The 18,227-nt window shown below is 36.0% G+C and overlaps 2 protein-coding genes across 4 annotated transcripts; one reads left to right on the top strand and one right to left on the bottom strand.

Annotated features, from left to right (window-relative positions):
• Positions 1-743: 743 nt before the first annotated feature.
• Positions 744-13,306, bottom strand: LOC128991641 (serine/threonine-protein kinase Tao-like). Of its 3 annotated transcripts, none has more exons than XM_054414712.1 (3): positions 13,193-13,306; positions 10,185-10,249; positions 744-5,484 (listed from the first exon to the last, which is right to left on the bottom strand). In XM_054414712.1, exon 3 carries the CDS (start codon positions 5,475-5,477, stop codon positions 2,811-2,813), a length of 2,667 nt encoding a protein of 888 aa, XP_054270687.1. In that variant the 5' UTR covers positions 5,478-5,484; positions 10,185-10,249; positions 13,193-13,306; the 3' UTR covers positions 744-2,810. The 3 variants fall into 3 exon arrangements, with proteins under 3 accessions (XP_054270687.1, XP_054270689.1, XP_054270688.1); XM_054414714.1 differs by lacking the exon at positions 13,193-13,306 and adding an exon at positions 13,027-13,114; XM_054414713.1 differs by lacking the exon at positions 13,193-13,306 and adding an exon at positions 12,827-12,866.
• On the top strand, positions 13,180-17,969 carry LOC128991642 (haloacid dehalogenase-like hydrolase domain-containing protein 2). The gene is made up of 5 exons (XM_054414715.1): positions 13,180-13,456; positions 15,539-15,747; positions 16,179-16,269; positions 16,736-16,949; positions 17,692-17,969. Exons 1-5 carry the CDS (start codon positions 13,353-13,355, stop codon positions 17,860-17,862), a joined length of 789 nt encoding a protein of 262 aa, XP_054270690.1. The 5' UTR covers positions 13,180-13,352; the 3' UTR covers positions 17,863-17,969.
• The last annotated feature ends 258 nt before the right edge of the window (positions 17,970-18,227 follow it).

Here is an 18,227-nt window from a genome sequence, read left to right as displayed (position 1 = left end):
ATTCTTGGCCAAGTTAGGTGTATAAACCAGCGAGCACATAATAATTTTTGTTATGTGTTCGCTGGTATAAACAATAAACATCTACACTATACATTCATTCTTCTGGGTTTGAAAGTGTCACACTTCAATGAAAGCACCCCTACACAGTATAGTTTCACTGTTATACATTTGAATAACGTCTATTATCTGATGCATACCCGGCACTCTAAGTTACTACACTGGCTCCTATCTGAGGAACTTAATAATTTGTAGCTGTATCTTTGTATCTTCTCTTTTTGTAAACTGTTTTCATTATTTTTTGTAGCTGCTTGTTTTAATCTTCCCTTGGAAAATAAATAAAGAAATACCCTTTGTCACAAAATATTAAACATTACGTCATTGCCGTCTTCTATCGTGACGTCATGCTTGACGAGCATTACGGCCTGTTTTTTTAGTGTGGTCTTGGATAAGATCAGTAGCTTTTTGTTTGTATGAAATTGGACCAAGATGTGTTTTATCATTGAACCTTTAAAAACAATTCTGTCAAAAGAAACAGCTATCAATGGTACAAGTATTTCACTGCATCCTACACTACTTATCCTTCATTCTTAATAAGGTAATCCAGTTGCGAACCCATCTGGATGGAATGTACCAAAAACCAAAATGAAATGTAAAAGAGTGACCAGTCTTTACATCACTAGGATTAAAAAGGAGAATTGGAGTTTGAAAAAATAAAAAGATCTAATTTGAGAAATGTTTAATAATGTAAGCATGAATTATAATAAATATTTCAGCAATTGGCTAACATAAAATTAGACATATTTTTTTAAACAAACCAAAAGAGTGCTTGTAAGATTTCCTATATTACAAAAAATGTAAAAAGTGACATTTAAACCCAAACAAGACGAGGACGAGACAAATTAGAAGTAACCAATAAAAGAATTTTCAAGTGTTGTTAAAAAATATTACATTAGAATGTGGGCAAAGATGAATATATAACAATAACACTGTTTATAAAGCAATATATTTATAATGCGATAAATTCTACACTAATGATTAACTTAAATATTTATAGAATTAATGTAAAAATAGGAAATTGTTTTAATTAATTGGGAAACGTTAAAATGTACCAGCACAAACTTAAGATCATTCCACGAGGGTTCTCTTCACTATCTTAAAAAAAAACACCAAGTTTTACTAAAAGTGAAAAAAAGACAATTAACTACATAAAGTGTAAAACTGAAGAAAACAAATAAATTATATGTATAAAATATTTTACATCGATAAACACAAGTTTGAGATTAAAATTAATTTATTCTCCTTCTAAAAGTGCTAATCGGAGGACACACTAAAGCTGCATATGAACCACACATCTCATCCTACAAAACGAACAATAAGGATTATCAGCCATTAAAACAATTTCCCATCACTCATGCATGACAAAAGCGTTTATTTACTATGTACAAAATATTAGGCTTAATTATTTTCTATATAAAAACATCACATAAAAACATGTGACTTGTTATACCAAGGATTACAAAGACATCAGCATTTATTGTTCCTTATATATAATATTTATATAATATTATCTAGTCTATTCAGAAATGTGTCAGCATATTGCAATAAACCTACATAATATTGCAATACAAATTTATACAAGTGGTTAATCAAGTTATATTAAGGTTTAAAATATTTAGAAACAAATCTTTATCAATTTTACTTCATTCCTCAAGATGGGGTAAAATATCATCAATAATATTGCGTTCATATGTTTATCACTCATGTTGAATCACCGTCTGCCTGTAACTTATTGCACAATAAAACCAATAATAAGCTTATTATTTTTATAAAAATTGTGTACTTTAAATATATGACAAAATATTTTAAATTATATATGTTTAAAGTAAAAAGTAAAATTAGCAAATGAATATACTTCAATCAACAGAACTAAATGTGATTTTAAGCACACAACATTTGTTGTTATTACAATTGAAGCTATTAAATCTAAATTAATAATATGTGTCCATATTTCCAATTCATTTTAGTATCAACCCAAAAGATAGATTCATTATTTTTATTTTATTATGATAGGCCTAGCCTTAAAATGTCCTGGAATCAATTTTCGCTACTAGAAAAATTGTAATTGTTAATGTGTCACACATCCAATGAAAAATAATACCCGATGTATGATATTCAGTAGTCAATCCACAATTCAATAATTGAACATATGTTACAGTACATTTTAATGAATTAAGAGTTCTATTTTAAGTTACATTTTTTATTATTGAATGAGTGATGTTTTTTGTACAGTATGCTTATTATTTCTATATGTATTATTACAAGCCTAGTCTGAAGGTTTTAATTATTGTGTTATGTAGGACAAAAAAATAGCTTTTAAGGTTTGAACGAATAAAAAAACCTTGTTTTAGAAAAAAACAAAAAAAGTGTTTATATCCGTCACAGAGTACAAACTTAATGACAATGACTCATTTACAAGTGAAAATATGTCTTTGCATAGGTAAATCTAAAATTACAATTTATATTGAATAGACCTTTAAGCTTTAATATATATCTATAAGTTATTTAAACCTTATACTTTAAGGAATTCTTTATACCATAACGGTTTTAATGCTATGGTGTAAAATGGCTGGGCCATTTCTTTATCGTTGCAAATTTAGAGTTAACTGTACATACTTTTTATGCTTCCCACATCGCTATTTTACACAATTTAATATTGAATGCATATATAAATCGCTTACAAACATTAATCAAATGTTCCTAAATTAAAAATGCTTCTAAAAACTGTTAATGTACATATTGATTTGTTACGACTAGGGGTTGGGACAGTTGCTATGCGCTAGGCTGAGCATGCTGCCGGAGAGGCTATCGTCATCAGGATAAGACTCCTTGGAAGCTTCTGCGATCGCTAGAGCACTGAATCCCAGCCTCGCTGACTCCTCATCAAAATCCTCCAATTCTCTGTCTTGCCTCTCATGAAGGAGACGAATCCTCTCCGATCGTTCCTGAAGAAACTGTGTCGTTTCCATCTCCATTTTCCTCTCGAGAAGTGACTTCCTCACTGCAACTCGATCTTCAAGCTCCTTCCTCTCCCTATTCCTCTGAGCCTCGGCTTGCATCTTGTTTTTACTTTGATATGCCATCAAGATCTCAAGCTCGTAATGCAGCCTATCCTTAAGATGCTGACATTCTACTTCTTGTGACTCGTCCAGTCTAATTGACTGCTTCTGGAGCATTTCAGCAATGCTCTGCTCATACTGCTCTCCAAGCAGTGCAAGTTTGCGCCTCTGTTCTTCTTTTAACTTTTTTATGACTGCTTTTTGTTCATCTTTCGGTGTTGTAGCAAGAATCTGCGCTTTGAGAGCTTTATACTGTCTGGTTTGTATCTTGCATGTTTCTCTGAACTGTTTTCGAATCTGCATTTCTTTTTGCTTCAAGCTTTTCGGTTGTTGTTTCAACTCCAAAGCGTGCTTCTTTTTGAGATCTCTCTCTGCCCGTGTCATGTAGTCATGCTGATTTTGTTGCTCTATTTGATGCTGTCTTAAAACCTGTTCTTCTCTCAATTGGTGAACTGCTTTTTGTTGACGATATTCCAATTCTTGGGTTTTCTCGTGATGGCGTAATAGCATTGAGTGAGCTTGCTCTAACTGTGTTTGTCTCTTGTTCAATTCTTCCCTTAACAGTTCTTGTTCTAGACTATGGAAAGCCAGCAACTTTTTACGGTGAAATTTTCTTATTTCCAATTCCAAATACTCTTTTTGGCCTAATACTAACCTTTGCTCTTCTCTCGCTTCTATCTGCTTCAGATTTTCTTGCTGACTTTGGAGTGCGGCATCTTTTTGTCTTTTAGGTGTTGAATCGTCTTGACTGAGTTCCCGTTTCCACCTTTCTTTATTCGCCTTGAATTCCTTCTTCCTCTGAGCATCAAACACTTTCCTATCCTGTTCTTGACGGCTGCTGATTTCTTTGTAAAGTTTCTTCTCAGCTGAAGCATTGTGTTTCATTTTCTTTTCGAGCTCTTGCTGATGTTTTATCTGTAATTTTTCCAACTCTTTGCTGAACTGTTGCAAGAGAGCTTCATACTCTTTGTCCAACACTTGCTTGTGATTGTCCATTTCGACTTTACATTTTTCCTCCAACTTGATCAACGCACCTTGCTGCTCTCTGCGCATTCTCTTGTATCCCGTCATCTGCTCGTGCATTTCTTCCTGCATATGCTCTTTCTGCTGTTTTGTGACGATCGAAGTAGTTCTCAGAGTTGCGAAATTGTTAGGCCCATGCTCCACCAAAGCACTAGAATTGCTCCCTTTGTGACGGTTCCGCATGGAGGGAGGGTAATTGTCATGGTTGACTTCGGGTGCTGGTGGAATGCTGTTTGTAGAGCTGCCTTGAGACGAAGCACTTACGCCCATTGACTGCACAGAATGTTCAGATGTTATGCTGTCACTCTTGCTGCTATCTGCTCCAGTCTGTTCATCGGGTGTGTCGTCGGGATCTCCTACTGTGCTTTCACTTTCACAAGAATCTATCATAAGGATCTTTTTTGTTTTTCTATAATTTTGGTTATCTAGCTCATGAACTGCTGCTTTGGTTCGCTGAATCAAGTCTATTAAAACATGAGGAGACCTACCACTACCAACGAATGAATGTGATAGAAGTTTCCCAGAAGTGGGTCGTTCTAATGGGTTTTTCTGCAGACAAGAATCAACAAAATGCCTAAAAGTGTCACTCCACTCAGGAGACTGAAGAACGGGAGTATCGTTCTGCGCTATGTGGTATAAAGCACTCATAGCATTCATGTTGAAGTATGGCGGCTTTCTCTCAGCAAGTTCTATACAAGTGATTCCCAGTGACCAGACATCGACTTTGCCGTCGTATTGGCCTTCGTCCATGGCAAGGATGACTTCAGGGGCCATCCAATACGGGGTGCCCACAAAACTGTTTGCTGGGCACTTGATGCTGGCAGAGCCAAAGTCTGCCAGCTTGACTGTTCCATTTTCGGTGAGAAGTATATTACCTGCTTTTATATCTCGATGAATTCTATCCAAGGAGTGCAAATAATGCAAACCCTGCAAAACTCCTTCACAGATTGCACCAATCTCCTCTTCCTTAAGTGGTCGCTTATGAACTTCTATTATGTCTGAAGCAGAACCGAGGCAATACTCCATGACCAACCATGCCGTGTGGTCGCGTAAGTAACACCCCTTGTACTCAACTGTGTTAGGGTGGTTCAACTGCCTCAAAAAACGAATTTCTTTTAAGATATCTTGCCACTTTTCCAAGCTCTGTTTACCCAAATACGACATCTTCTTGATAGCGACAATTTCTTTGGTGATAAGGCAACGGGCATAGTAGACAGCACCAAAACTTCCATGGCCGATTTCTCGAAGATCATCAAAGATTTTTTCAGGATCTTCTTTCTGGAAGAGGTCAGCAATCTCAGGGTCTTTCAGACTTCCAGGACGTGCAGGAGGAGGCATAGTATTCCTGGAACAATCAAAAGACGTCTATTAGTTCATTTTATAAATATAAAATGTGATGATATGATCCAAAACCAAGGGACAAGATGACAATTTTACGAATGATAAATTATGTAATAAATGGCTTGAAATGGAAAAACAACAATTTTGATCCAACAATTGAAGGCAATTGGAAACTAATGATTTAAAAAATTCTACTTGCATTTCTGCTACTGCACTTTTTAAACTGATGGCTCAAAGATTAACATTGGCTAAACCTACATGACTGATAGGCCTAACTAAAATATAAAATAACAAAAGCCCTTATGTGTGAGGGAGAAGGTGATGAGCTTGACTCTAGTGACATATTAGGCCTTAGGCCCCTCACCCACTATACGATTTCAGTTGTACCACACTGTGTCGGACCAACCACATTCCAATAGTGAAAATTGGATCTTATGAGCGCTCGCCCACTGTACGACCACGACAAACTGTCGTGGTGCAGTCGTCCACTGCCACTGTGATCCACGACTGTCGTGCTCACAGTGGCGTACACGACCAAATGGGGGCTCACCCACTCTTTGTTTTTTTGTCGGATGTCGTGCGTTCTCCCGAGTAGTCCTAGTTCTTGCTGTGCACTTTGTATACTGTGTTTGTTTTTCGGATTGAATATTGATAATTGTGAGTGACAATGGTATCAAATGAATTGTCGCTCTGCATCTCCAGACATCAGCCGATCAGAGAGCAATTCTCCAGTTACATCTGTGTGTAGCTGAGAATTTCTTAGCATGTTAATTGTTGTCAAACTCTAGTCGTGATACAATTATGTCTAAACAAATTGAAATAGCTAGCCAATTATGTTATTTCAACGATATATATAGAGTAGTTCTAAGGATCAAGAGACAAATTCTAGCTACAAAAGTTAGATGAGATGAAGCCCTGATTAATAGTATGGTCATGTTTGATGGTAACCTAACCTAGACCAAACCAAATTGTATTATTGATAAGAATCAGACACAAGTATACCTTTAAGTAAGGTACATTTACTTCAATAACCTAAATTCAAGAAGAATTTGGTTTTTGTTTAGTTTGCTGTGATTATTTATAAAGTATACTTTGGGGGGGGGGACCATATATATACTTTTATTGGGCTTACAATGGTGCTCAGTTGATTCTGGCTGCAACTGTAAATTAGGGGACAGTGTTTGGCAGTCAAAAAATACTGAGAGGGTTTTTAGGTTGAGACGGAGGCTCAGTTGGTAGCACATTGGACTATGAATCTATAACAGCTATGTAATGTGTTTGCGTACTGGGGCTCTCACTAAATTTTATCAGTACAGTTTACTCTTGACTGTATAGGCTTACCCTTTGCTTTACTGGAAACAATTAATAAACACACAGCCACAAGGTCTAATGTGAACAGCCAAGTGCAAGATAAAAAGTGGCTACCAACCTCTGAAAAAATAACTCCCAACCACCACCAGTATTGTGCTAATCACCGAGACATTGCTAAGACAACTAGTTCAAAGAAAACACTGTTTTAATTGCACTTTAATCCTAAACAAAGGCAATCAGCAACAGTAGGCTATTATTGAATCTTTATATAGGGCCAGCTAGCAATTTTCGCTTCTTTTGTTCTCAAAAATCAAATTGTTGACTTAATAAAGTTGTTTACTCACTTACCTACACATCTCTTAAGCGTTTGTAGGTTGCAATTTTGCTATTACCGTATTAACAAATCTATCAGTTTCTCTTAATTTAAAGACTGCCATGCTAACTTAAACTGAAAACAAACCTAAAAGTTAAAAGTTGATTGTTTACTTTTCATTTAATCAGACCTATAATAGTAGGCCTATATTATTAGTCATGAAAATATTACATATTTAAGCCAAAGTCTAATCCAGGGAATTAATACTTGGCCAAACAATAACTGTAACCATAAGCACTGATGCTTTCGAAAGTCTTGTAAAAGTATTCTGAAGCGCAAAAGTAGTGTTACGGAAATTTTGTATGGGTCAAAACCAATGAGCAACGACAATACACAAAGCCAAGAGAAATAAGAATGATAAAAGTCAATAACTGAAAATAAATCAGAGGTTCTCACAAGATTTGCAGATTACACTATATTCCCTTAAACCCATTTACAACAGATTTTTTTTAATTATTTATTTATAACTTTTTAGGTCCTTTTATCCTTATGTATGTCCTTTAATAAATTTTACTATATAGGCCTGTGTATTGCAACACAATACATCCATTTTTAACCAAATAAAAGCTAAAAATGAAATATCCGTCCTCCTCTACAACAATGTAAAAAGAAGCAAAACAGCTGTTGTGTGCAATCCTTATTACTCACTAATGCCGTCAACTTCCATCCTAAGCCCGGACACCATTTATTTTTTTAAGGTGGGTTCTCCACTCTCCAAATTGGCAAACTCAATACTGATTGCATAGATGTAAAGAATTCAAACCCGGCATGTTGAAAGACTGCAGCAGTGCTTGTCAGTGCAAAGCAAACTGAGCTACCATGCCACCCGTCGGCCGAAGGGGTGTTGCCAGTACGGGTCTTAAATAGGGCTTGCCAGTATAAGTATGCCCTATACAACAACATTACTGTAGTGCTCTTTGGTTAGATTCGATGTAGGCTAGTAATTGAGGGCCAGCAGGTTATCAGTAGGCCTACTACTATCTCATGGAGAAATACGGTCATGGGATGGACCCCTAAAGCACGGGTCACACCAGGCTGTTTGCCAGCCGCTGTTGATCAGCAGCTGGCACCAGCATCACCGGCTCACCAATCCAGGCTGTGTCAGCCCAATGTCAGCTGCGAATTTTTTGGTCACATTAAGCTGACAGTCGCGGCTTCTTTCGATTCGCCGCTGATGCCAGCCTAGTGTGACCCGTGCTTTAGTCAATGGGTTAACAATTGTCGGTAAACCAAAAGCAGCTGGAATCTCTTGCGTAGGCCTACATTACTCAAAAGTGTTGGCAAAATCGGTTTTAAAAAATAAAATTTTATATGGTAGGCCTGTACAACTCCTTAATCCACATATAGACCGAAAATTTTACCACAGAACAAAATCGCTAATCTGTCACCTACAGGACCGGGACCTTTGTCGGAACAGTGAAAAGATATCCTGAAGATGATAATGATGTGACCGTGACAGCGGGGGATAAACAACATCTTTTCAGCGATTGCGGAAGACAGTGATGCAATGTCCACACGACCATGGGAAACCTGCTTGATATTACCGTAGTAACATTGTCACCAATTGGCAAATTACACGGTCAGATTATGTGAGGAGTCGGACTAGCTGAGGTCAGATGGGCAGGGTTCTATTGTATGCACACGGAGTAGATGGTTCAACATAAAAGCGTAGCCTATGAGAAAACTGCTGCCAAAGGAAATCTATTATAGACTAATAACAAACAAATCTTAACCCTGATTTGTTCCAAAGTTGCTTACACCTACAAAATATTTTTAAATCCCAAAGACAGGCTGAAGACAGATTAAAATATTCTATTGTTAATGGTAATATCTATTAATAAAACAAACTAAGGCCGACAGAATGGGTTACACTTTGTAAAAGTAAGAAAGACAATAGACAGGGCTGGGCGCTCTAGACAAATTCAAAGATTACAGACCTAAAGCCTACACCAAAAATAATTTGTAAGAATAATTTTAAACAACAAACTATAATATAAAGGCCGGCGCACACATAGACAGACAGACTCTCACAGACGGGCGGACTAAAATTCACTCCCCATGTTATCAATTGTGGCAACACTGGCAACGCACACAGGAATCCGTCCGTCTGCCGGAGACCGTTTGAGTTTGCAGACGGATTTTTTGGAATCGCCTCTTAAAAAAAAATCCTTCTCAGGACTTTTTGGCTGCGCAAGCGCATAGAGGTGATTTCAACGTTAATTCTACGGGCACTGGAACCAACAGCAAGCCCGGGAGTATCTTGCTTGGATCGGAGCAGAAGTAAGTGGAAGAGTATGTGTGACTTGACCATCTGTTTTTTGTAAATATTTGAACGTGTTACGTGTTTTACCTTCGACAACACTGCTTCAGCCGAAATCTATTCCTGATTGCATTGTAATGCTAAAACGCCTGTATCAAAATTTACTTAAGTCAAGCTGTTCATAACGGTAAAGCATATTTTTAGTTATAGCTCAGAGCCTAAAAAATTTATTTTTAGAATAGGCCAGTTTTTCAAATTATAATTATAAAAATTGGGTAGTATAATTCTAGCCCACAGTTATGCAAGTTCCAATTCTCAAATCTTTGTTTCCCACACCAAATTTAGGGTTGTAGTCAGCAGTCCGTATTGTACAGTCAGGACAATTAAAATTCAGGTTAACCTTACCATGCTCAATCTAGCTAACAAAAGTTGACTTTGTATAATAAAAGACCATAGAACAAGAGTGGCGGATCTGCATGGACTCTGCCTATCCACCACTATAATAATTATATAGACTAATGAAGATGTAATACCAACATCAACACTAAGAAATTTTTGCTTTAAAACTAATGGTCTCATAATTTATGATTATTACGGTAAGTTAAATCCTCATTAGTTTTTGAATAGGCATCCCTCCTTTTAACTTTTATCATTTTCAATTCCCTGAAAAATGGCGAAATAAATAAATAGTTTCTAAATGTTGTACAATTAAACTTAACTCTAATGATTATTATTCTTATAGGTACAATAATGAACTTACTCTTTTTTTGAAATACTAGGAATAATATAGCTGTTGAGCAGTCAGGTAACAAAGTATCATTGCACCTGAAACAAAGAACTAAGATTAAAAATATATCCACAGAATGAAAATATATACGGTATTAGCCTATTATTTACAGCAAGTTTTAGAACTCATTTAGGCCCTAACCACAATCCGTTTAGCAAAACCTGGGCTACTTGCATAGTAAATTCAAATCAACTGAGAAATTAGCTGGGCAACAGGAATTCTCCCCTGTCATGAGCAGTTGGGGGACTTGGCTAGTGAAATTTACTGCCTTTCAATTCAAACGATTGATTAACAAAGAAAAATAGATTAAGAAACAACTTTGCCCATTTATATGAGGCTGAACAACAAGGTCCATCTAATCAGGCGTCAGGTATCCTAAAAGGGTTTACCTACAGTAGAACCCCTCATATCCGATTATGACGGGACGTGGCCATGGTCGGAACAATAAAAAATCAGACATCGGGAGAAGCATAGCTTGCAGTCTCTGTGACAACATTAATCGTCTCCCAAGATCACAGCAACACCTGTGAGCATATCTCGCGGTCTCGGTGACACCGGTATTCAACACTTGTGATTGCGGCAACACCCGTGGGCTTATCTGGCTGTCCCAGCGACAGCGGTGATCGTCTGCCACAACTACTGCAAAACCATTCTGACTTTCAGTAAACCAAAAGCAGTCACTAGTCAGTGTTATTGCTCCAGACAGAACAAGTAGGCCTATGCCTAGAAGGTCAGACATCCTCAGGAGTCGGTTAAATGCCAAAGACGGATATAAGGGGTTCTACTGTACTAGACCTTAGTATTGCATAAAAAAACATTAGATTCTTTATTTTTAGAATTTCATCAAACCATCTTAGCCTAACAAAATTTGGTTAGCCTATTTTTAAAGCTTAGATTTAGAAATGAGCACCAGTCAACCCCTATTGACAATATACTATTGACAGATAAATGATTAAAACTTAGAGCTAGATAGCCTATAAGTTATTTTATAAGGATATGGTCCAAGAATAACAAACACTAGCCTACGTACAATTTCTCAGGTTTGGCTGACAAGTGCATCGATAAGTTTCCCACTGAGATTATTAAAATGTCTAAAGGTTGCCTCAAACTATCATAAGCTTAACATTAATATATATTCATGCATATTATGTAACGTAACTAATTCCATCACCTATATTTTTACAGACATAGGCCTATTCCTTAAGAACTTACAATAAGTCTGGCTTTTGAATTACAGCCGGTCAAATGGCACTTGTTAAAAATACATAATTGGTCTCAGGTCTGATTTGACAAAGGACACTTGGTTGACTTATGAACTTACGAAACGCAACTACCGGTAACTTTTATCAGGCTATAACTGGAAAACTTCAGATTTTTTAAGGGAGCACTGTAACAACTTAGCTACCCCACTAAATAGGCCTACTGTCTGTTTTGTGTAGTCTGTTCCTTTACCTTTAGCATTTTTAACATATTTTGTAAGAATAAAACAAAACCACAATCACAGGTTTTGGGCGAGTTGTTAGCGTTTCGGACTTCTTGAGAAGAACGGGTTTGATTCCCGGCACACCCACAAAACGTTAAGTTATGGGTTTGGACCGTTAAGCACGGTTATTAAGTTAAGTTAACGTGACTTAATTGATAGGCCTAGCCTAAAGATAAAGGGCTTCAACTTTGTTTAGAAAAATTATCTTATTGGAAAAATTAATTATGACTAGGCCTAGCTTTGTCCCTATTTAACTTAACTTAACTATCTGAAATTGGTTTTCACTTAGGTTCAGACTTAATTTTATGTTGTCCTAGCAATTTAAGGTCTAGGTCTACTTAACTGGTCTGAGACATTTTAGGCCTACCAAAGAATAAAAAGTGAATCTCAACTGAATAAACTTGCTAGGCTAGGACTGGTTCTAAATTGTATGGTAAGTAGATAAGTTAATGTTTGGAAGTTTGCTTTAATGTGAATTAAATTTTAAGTCAATGACCTAAGTAGCCCTAGATAAATGCTAAGTTTTAAGTTAAGTTAGGTACACCATTAGTCAAATTACCTACTTAAATACACGATATAATAGGCTAACCCTAACTTATCATACACTCATGAAAAGATAGGTAGGCTACATTAAATGGATTGCATTAATAAACACATTAAGTTAAGTTATTGAAGTTATAGTGAGAAATAGTCTTTTTGCCAGCTGTAAGTAGCCTATGCCTAGACCTACTTAAAGACTAGGTTTGCTTTTAGTCACTTCTAGTCACCTTATAATCACCCAAGTTATTAGGCCTATCACACAAATGGGCTTCTAGATTTAGCTATATAAGTTAATAGCTTGAGCAAAAATAGGCTATGTAGGCTACTATTTACAAGTTTTTATCTTGGTCAATTGATGGAATAGTATTCCAAATTCACCAAACAAAACCCAAGTTAAAACTAAATTGTCTAGCCCATATCAAAAGACAGTCCAAGGCCTAAACTGAGCTTTTCATAATTTGATAGTTGGGATGCTTAATTTATATGTAAGAAGTCTTCTAAACGTATATAATGTTGGTTTATGGCATTTCATTAATCTCAATAACGCAATAAACATAAAATATGAAACAGAAAATTTAACCCTAGGCATCACCTCAAACTTCACTGACAGAGGAACACCTCAGCTTTTTACTACAATCCTATTTTGGGGGTTTGGATAGTTATGACTAAACTAAGTTACCAAAATATAATTTCAATGAAAGATATTTGTTTATATGGAATTGCAAACGACTGAAGAACATTTAAAATCTTTATACTGAAACGTAGGGAGCAGAAAATAAATTGAACTCTAACCTCAATCCATTATGGAGACCTTTGTTCCTTCATCGGAGTTCGACTCCTGTAAGCAGTGGAAGCGCTGCTGGTAATACTCTAAAAACGCCTTCATACGTGATATTTTCGTATTTGGACCACTTTTAGGCCTCAAAGTAAATTAAATTTAACACAATTATGTACTTACCATTAAATATTATCATCTTATGAGGGAATTTACGAAACAGCGCATAGTTTTGCCTAGCCACAGCTTCACCATTTCATTTCCAATCCACACAGCTGAAAATCGAACTAACAGCTGATAAAACAATGACATCAAGAAGGCAGAGGACTAACCAAAACAAACTATGGGTACTCGTCAAAAATTGTGTAAATCAGTTTTAATTGATTTAAGTGGTACAATACACATAGGAAATGAAATAACTCCATCAGCAGTTGAAGCTCTCAACAGGTAAGTATTTTATTAAATTTTTAATGTCTTGCCATGACCAAGTTAAGTCTCACTTTTTAGGTTATGAAGGGAGTCTTCCTTTTTAAATAGGCCCTACCTAACCAAATTTCAGTTTCCTAAAAGCCTAACTAAATAACGTGGCAAAGAGTATTTTAATCCAGTAAGTTTTTATAAAATTATTCTTGCTAAGCTATGTTTCAAGTCAAATTCTGAAGGATGGTGAAGTGTTCGCGGTCTTAACTAACAGTTTCTTAACTGCGCTATGCTAATATCGACTAGCCTAATAATCTATATTTATAACTTATAAAATGAAACTGTAATAACCAAACCAAACTTACTGTTGATGACAAAAATCAAATGAACATTTACCAAGCAAATCGATAACTTAGTTTCAATCAATATTTAAATAGCCCAGTTATGAAACTGTACTCGTGTCCGATCCAATAACTTCTCAAGTAGGCCTCAAAGTTGCCTAATAAATACCAATTTGATTAACTTACTTGGATTCTTCATCTTTGACCTAATTAAGTACCTAATGAGGTTGGATAGATTGTGTCTATTTGCATTAAGTTTACATAATTTAAAAAAACACTAACTTATAAGTTACATAACTTATACAACTAAGCAACAATGGCAGGAGTGGCGGTATTATTTACAAATCAAACATTTCTTGCCAGGAGTACAACCTAGTCGACTGAGTAAACACTGGCGTAGCGTTGACTTGAATCGCTTATTGTCAAGTGCAGGAACTCCTGTTGGCAGGGGGGCAGGTCAAGATCACATGCTCTATGCGTTCTTTATTGAATTTCTCACCCCAAAAAGAGGGGGTACACTTAATTTCAGTCCCCTAACATCATTGCAACATACTATAGTAACTCCCCAGAGCCATCATAGCCTGTACATGTAGGCTACACTACTTGACTGTAAAAATGGTGTTCACCGTATAAATAAATAAATAAATAAACTACTCCCCTTATAAGTCAAAAAGGGGGACTGGTAGTAGGATGGGAATTGCTCCATTGAACTTCTTGCCCCAAAAATTGGGGGTACACACAATTTCAGTACCCTACCGTAACATCTTTGCAGCATACCAAATCCCAGAGCCATAAGCACAAGTACATTACCACCCTAAGTCAAAAGGGGGGTGTTTGCGAATGGGTGTGTGTGAATTTCTCATCCCAAAAATATAAGGGTTGGACAAAATTTCAGTCCCCATTTCACATCCTTCCACATCTTTGCAGCATACCAAACTCCCAATATCAAAATATGTAGGAAAAGGGGGGTTTGCCTCCTAACGGGAGAAGTGGGCAAGATAAACTGTACATAAATGGTGTATTTGTATTGAGCAAAATGTAATTAATCTGATCAAGAAGTTATTTATAATTATTCTACCAAAATTTAAAAAAAATATTAAGGTGGGTACTGGAAGTAAAAAAGGGAGTTGTAGGGGGTGTACATGTTATTTAAAGATGGTTCCATTAAATTATTCAACCCGAAAATAGGGGGTGTATGAGGATTGGACTGTCTTACCCCAAAAATAGGGGAAATACAAGGATCAGGGAGAAAATCTCTGTCTAAAATTTCCACTCCCCAGATTCATACACCTTCCGAGTATTCTATAAAGGCCTAAACATACTGTAGTTAACAAGTGTGTCCAAGGTTACTTGCCTAATGTATTAAGTATCATGTAACTTACATCATGCAAACAAATCACCACCTCCAAAAACAAATTTTTGTCACATTTCTTTGAGTTGAAGATCTGAGGTCTTGTCAGTGAGGGTGTGGTCTGTCTCTCAATGAAGAAGAAATGTGCTTTTATGTCTGTCGGACCCCCCTGAGCTTGATGATAGGCTGGGGTTGTAGTTCCTGACACACAATTTTGTCTTTTACATCCCAGAGCTGACGTTCTTCCAGCAACTGTAGCCTTCACAATACCCAGGCAAGAAGGCCCGCATTAACCATAGTTATTTTAATACACCATCTCATCCTCAACCCATTTTATATTGTTACTTAATATGGTATTATAGGCCCTATATATTAAAAATATTACAGCAAACAATGATCAACTATTTTGTATTTTAGGTTACGACAAAGTAATGTCAAAATAAAATTTGTTACTAATACCACCAAGGAATCTCGAAGGTGTTTGTATGAAAGGCTTTGTAAACTAGGCTTTCAACTGAAGATTGAAGAGATATGGAGCTCACTGTGGGCAGCAAAGAATGCAGTGTCAAGTCAATCTTTGAAACCTTTTCTGCTCATCAGTCCGGATGCTCTAGAAGACTTTCAAGGTAGGTAGTTGTTCCTCTATTTTTCTTAGGTTTATTTAATTTCTGTTGTATTCCCATTTTTTTTTCTTCTTGAACGTCACTTAATGTAAGAGAGACAATTGTTCGAGGACTTCATTTAAAAATTGAATGACACATTAACTTAAAGCAATCCAGGTTGAAAATGTCCACTTTTGGCAAATTAATTTTATTAAATCACAGCTTTTATAACTTCTAACCCAATTTAAAGCCTGTAAAACCTTTTCCACCCTAGGTGGGAAATATACAAATACGGCTGAGTTAATGGAAATTAAACACAAAGAAGACACGCCTAAGTTAGTCATTAAGTGAACCATAAATGAGTTAGGTGAGGGAAACTCCCTGGTAATCAGGTTTTTTTTAGATCCTGTTATAATTATTGAACCAACTTAGTTGTGTGCTGTTTGGTGTTTCAGGTTTAGATAAGTTTGAAGGAGAACCTAATGCTGTAGTAGTGGGGCTTGCTCCAGAACTTTTTGAATATAAAACATTGAGTGAAGCGTTTAGGTAAGGAATTATAATTACTACAGCTAAAATTATATTTTACAAGTTAAAACGTAATGTTAAATTTTCTACGAGTTTTTGAGCTCATTTACTTATTTTTTCCATAAACTTTTCATATTGTTTTCTCTGGTACCTAGTAAAAAAATTATATATAATAATGTTTGAAGTCATGAAGAACATTTAGGCTACAGCTTTAGGACTAAATTATAAAGTTTTGTCAAGTCCAAGAGGCATACACACTCCAAAAATACAAACAATTAACAATTATTTCAGAGGTTATCTATTAATTTTAAGGTACATAGTTTTCACCTAAAATTTTGTTGATAAGCCACCTAAAATGTATCAAGATATACTTTGTCACTGCCATGTGTCCACTTTTTACGTATCTAGGAGAAACTACCACAAGCTATCCAGGAGAAATTATGTACAATAACATTTTATTCAATGATTGAATAAATCCTGCGTCTAGATTACTTCTAAATGGTGCCAAGCTCATCGCAATTCACGAAGCACGGTACTTCAAAGGTGACGATGGAAAACTCGCCCTTGGTCCTGGTCCGTTTGTCAAGGGGTTGGAGTATGCCGCAGACTGCAAGGCACAAGTGCTCGGAAAACCTTGTCCCGAGTTCTTTTGTACTGGTCTAGAAGGTGTCGACCCATCAGAAGCAATTATGATTGGTGATGTACGTTTTATTGACAAATTAAGCAGTGTTTTAACCTCCCAATGTTATATTTTGTTTTAATGCAAGTATAATTGCTACATTTTACACTGTATTTAGTAACATACAACTAGCTACAATTAGTTATGGATAATCACTATATAATTATATGATTTCAGTGAATTGAAATGGTAACACAGGTTAGCTTTTGCACAGATTACTCACCGGTCACGTGATTCACTCGCGCGACAACTAAACAAAGAATCTGCAGTGCCGCTGGTAGCACTCAAAACTGCTCAAGCACACACCACGTACAGTGGATACCGATATACTGTACTGTAATACTGAACTACTGTACAAGTTTTGTACTGTACTGTATTTGGGATTTACGATTTACATTGCGGTTTTGTGTTTAGTAACTTTATTGAAATAATGTTTTGGTTTACCTACATGCACTGCGGATAACCGAGAGTTTACTGTAGGCCTATTATTCATCTGGTTAGTTAACTGATAAAGTAAGCGTGCCGTAAATAACCAAATCCACTCCTCTCATATGTTTTTTAGCTAGAAACTGTCACTGGTTCAAAGGTTCTCAGTCAAAAAACTGGCATAGTTTCATTCTTTTAGTAACAAGAGTCCCCTAGTTCCACTATTTCGTCATTCATTTTCTTAGTGCTAAGTAACATACAACATACATACACACATTTTTTTATTAAGTTATACATACAACAAAATTATAGTTTAAATTTCTTTAATCTGTTACCAGGATGTTCGAGATGACATTAAAGGTGCCCAAGACTTGGGGATGCGAGGATATCTTGTGAAAACTGGAAAATACCGGAATGGAGATGAAAACAAGATCGATCCCCCGCCTTACCATACAGTCGACAACTTTGCTGCAGCCGTAGATGACATTTTAAGACAGTTGAGTCTCTAAGGCACTTCAAGGCAGTATGAAAACATTAGCGATAATGTTAACAGTCATTTATACAAGTTAATGTAAATACATTTTATGGTAGGTAGTTAGACTGTATTGTTAGATGAATAAAGATATTTTTAATTGAATATTTTTAAAAAAAAGTTACTTTTTCCTTACCTGAAAGTACAACAAATATGTCAAATAACACTTGTAATAATATATTCATACTTATACTGTTTCTCAAACAACCTGTATACAAACTGATCACAAAAATATTGTAGCACCAACATTTAAGGGAGGTTTGAGCCTAATCATCTTATCATGTTCACCAGATTTTAAAAGATTGTTAACTAGCCAAATTTACTTGTAGTCATTTGTGCATT

This window comes from Macrosteles quadrilineatus, unplaced genomic scaffold, assembly GCF_028750875.1.
Source record: "Macrosteles quadrilineatus isolate MER2022 unplaced genomic scaffold, UCM_ALF_1.0 Scaffold_4__1_contigs__length_99947679, whole genome shotgun sequence".
Taxonomy (NCBI): domain Eukaryota; kingdom Metazoa; phylum Arthropoda; class Insecta; order Hemiptera; family Cicadellidae; genus Macrosteles; species Macrosteles quadrilineatus.
Note: the sequence above shows the minus strand (reverse complement) of the source record. Positions and strands in the feature narration are given on the sequence as shown.

Bases quoted from the DNA above. Each gene is read 5' to 3' on its own strand.
- LOC128991641 (XM_054414712.1), bottom strand. From the start codon at position 5,477: ATGCCTCCTCCTGCACGTCCTGGAAGTCTGAAAGACCCTGAGATTGCT.
- LOC128991642 (XM_054414715.1), top strand. From the start codon at position 13,353: ATGGGTACTCGTCAAAAATTGTGTAAATCAGTTTTAATTGATTTAAGT. The intron at 13,457-15,538 runs GTAAGTATTTTA...TTTGTATTTTAG, and splicing joins GCAGTTGAAGCTCTCAACAG to GTTACGACAAAGTAATGTCA. The intron at 15,748-16,178 runs GTAGGTAGTTGT...TTGGTGTTTCAG, and splicing joins TGCTCTAGAAGACTTTCAAG to GTTTAGATAAGTTTGAAGGA.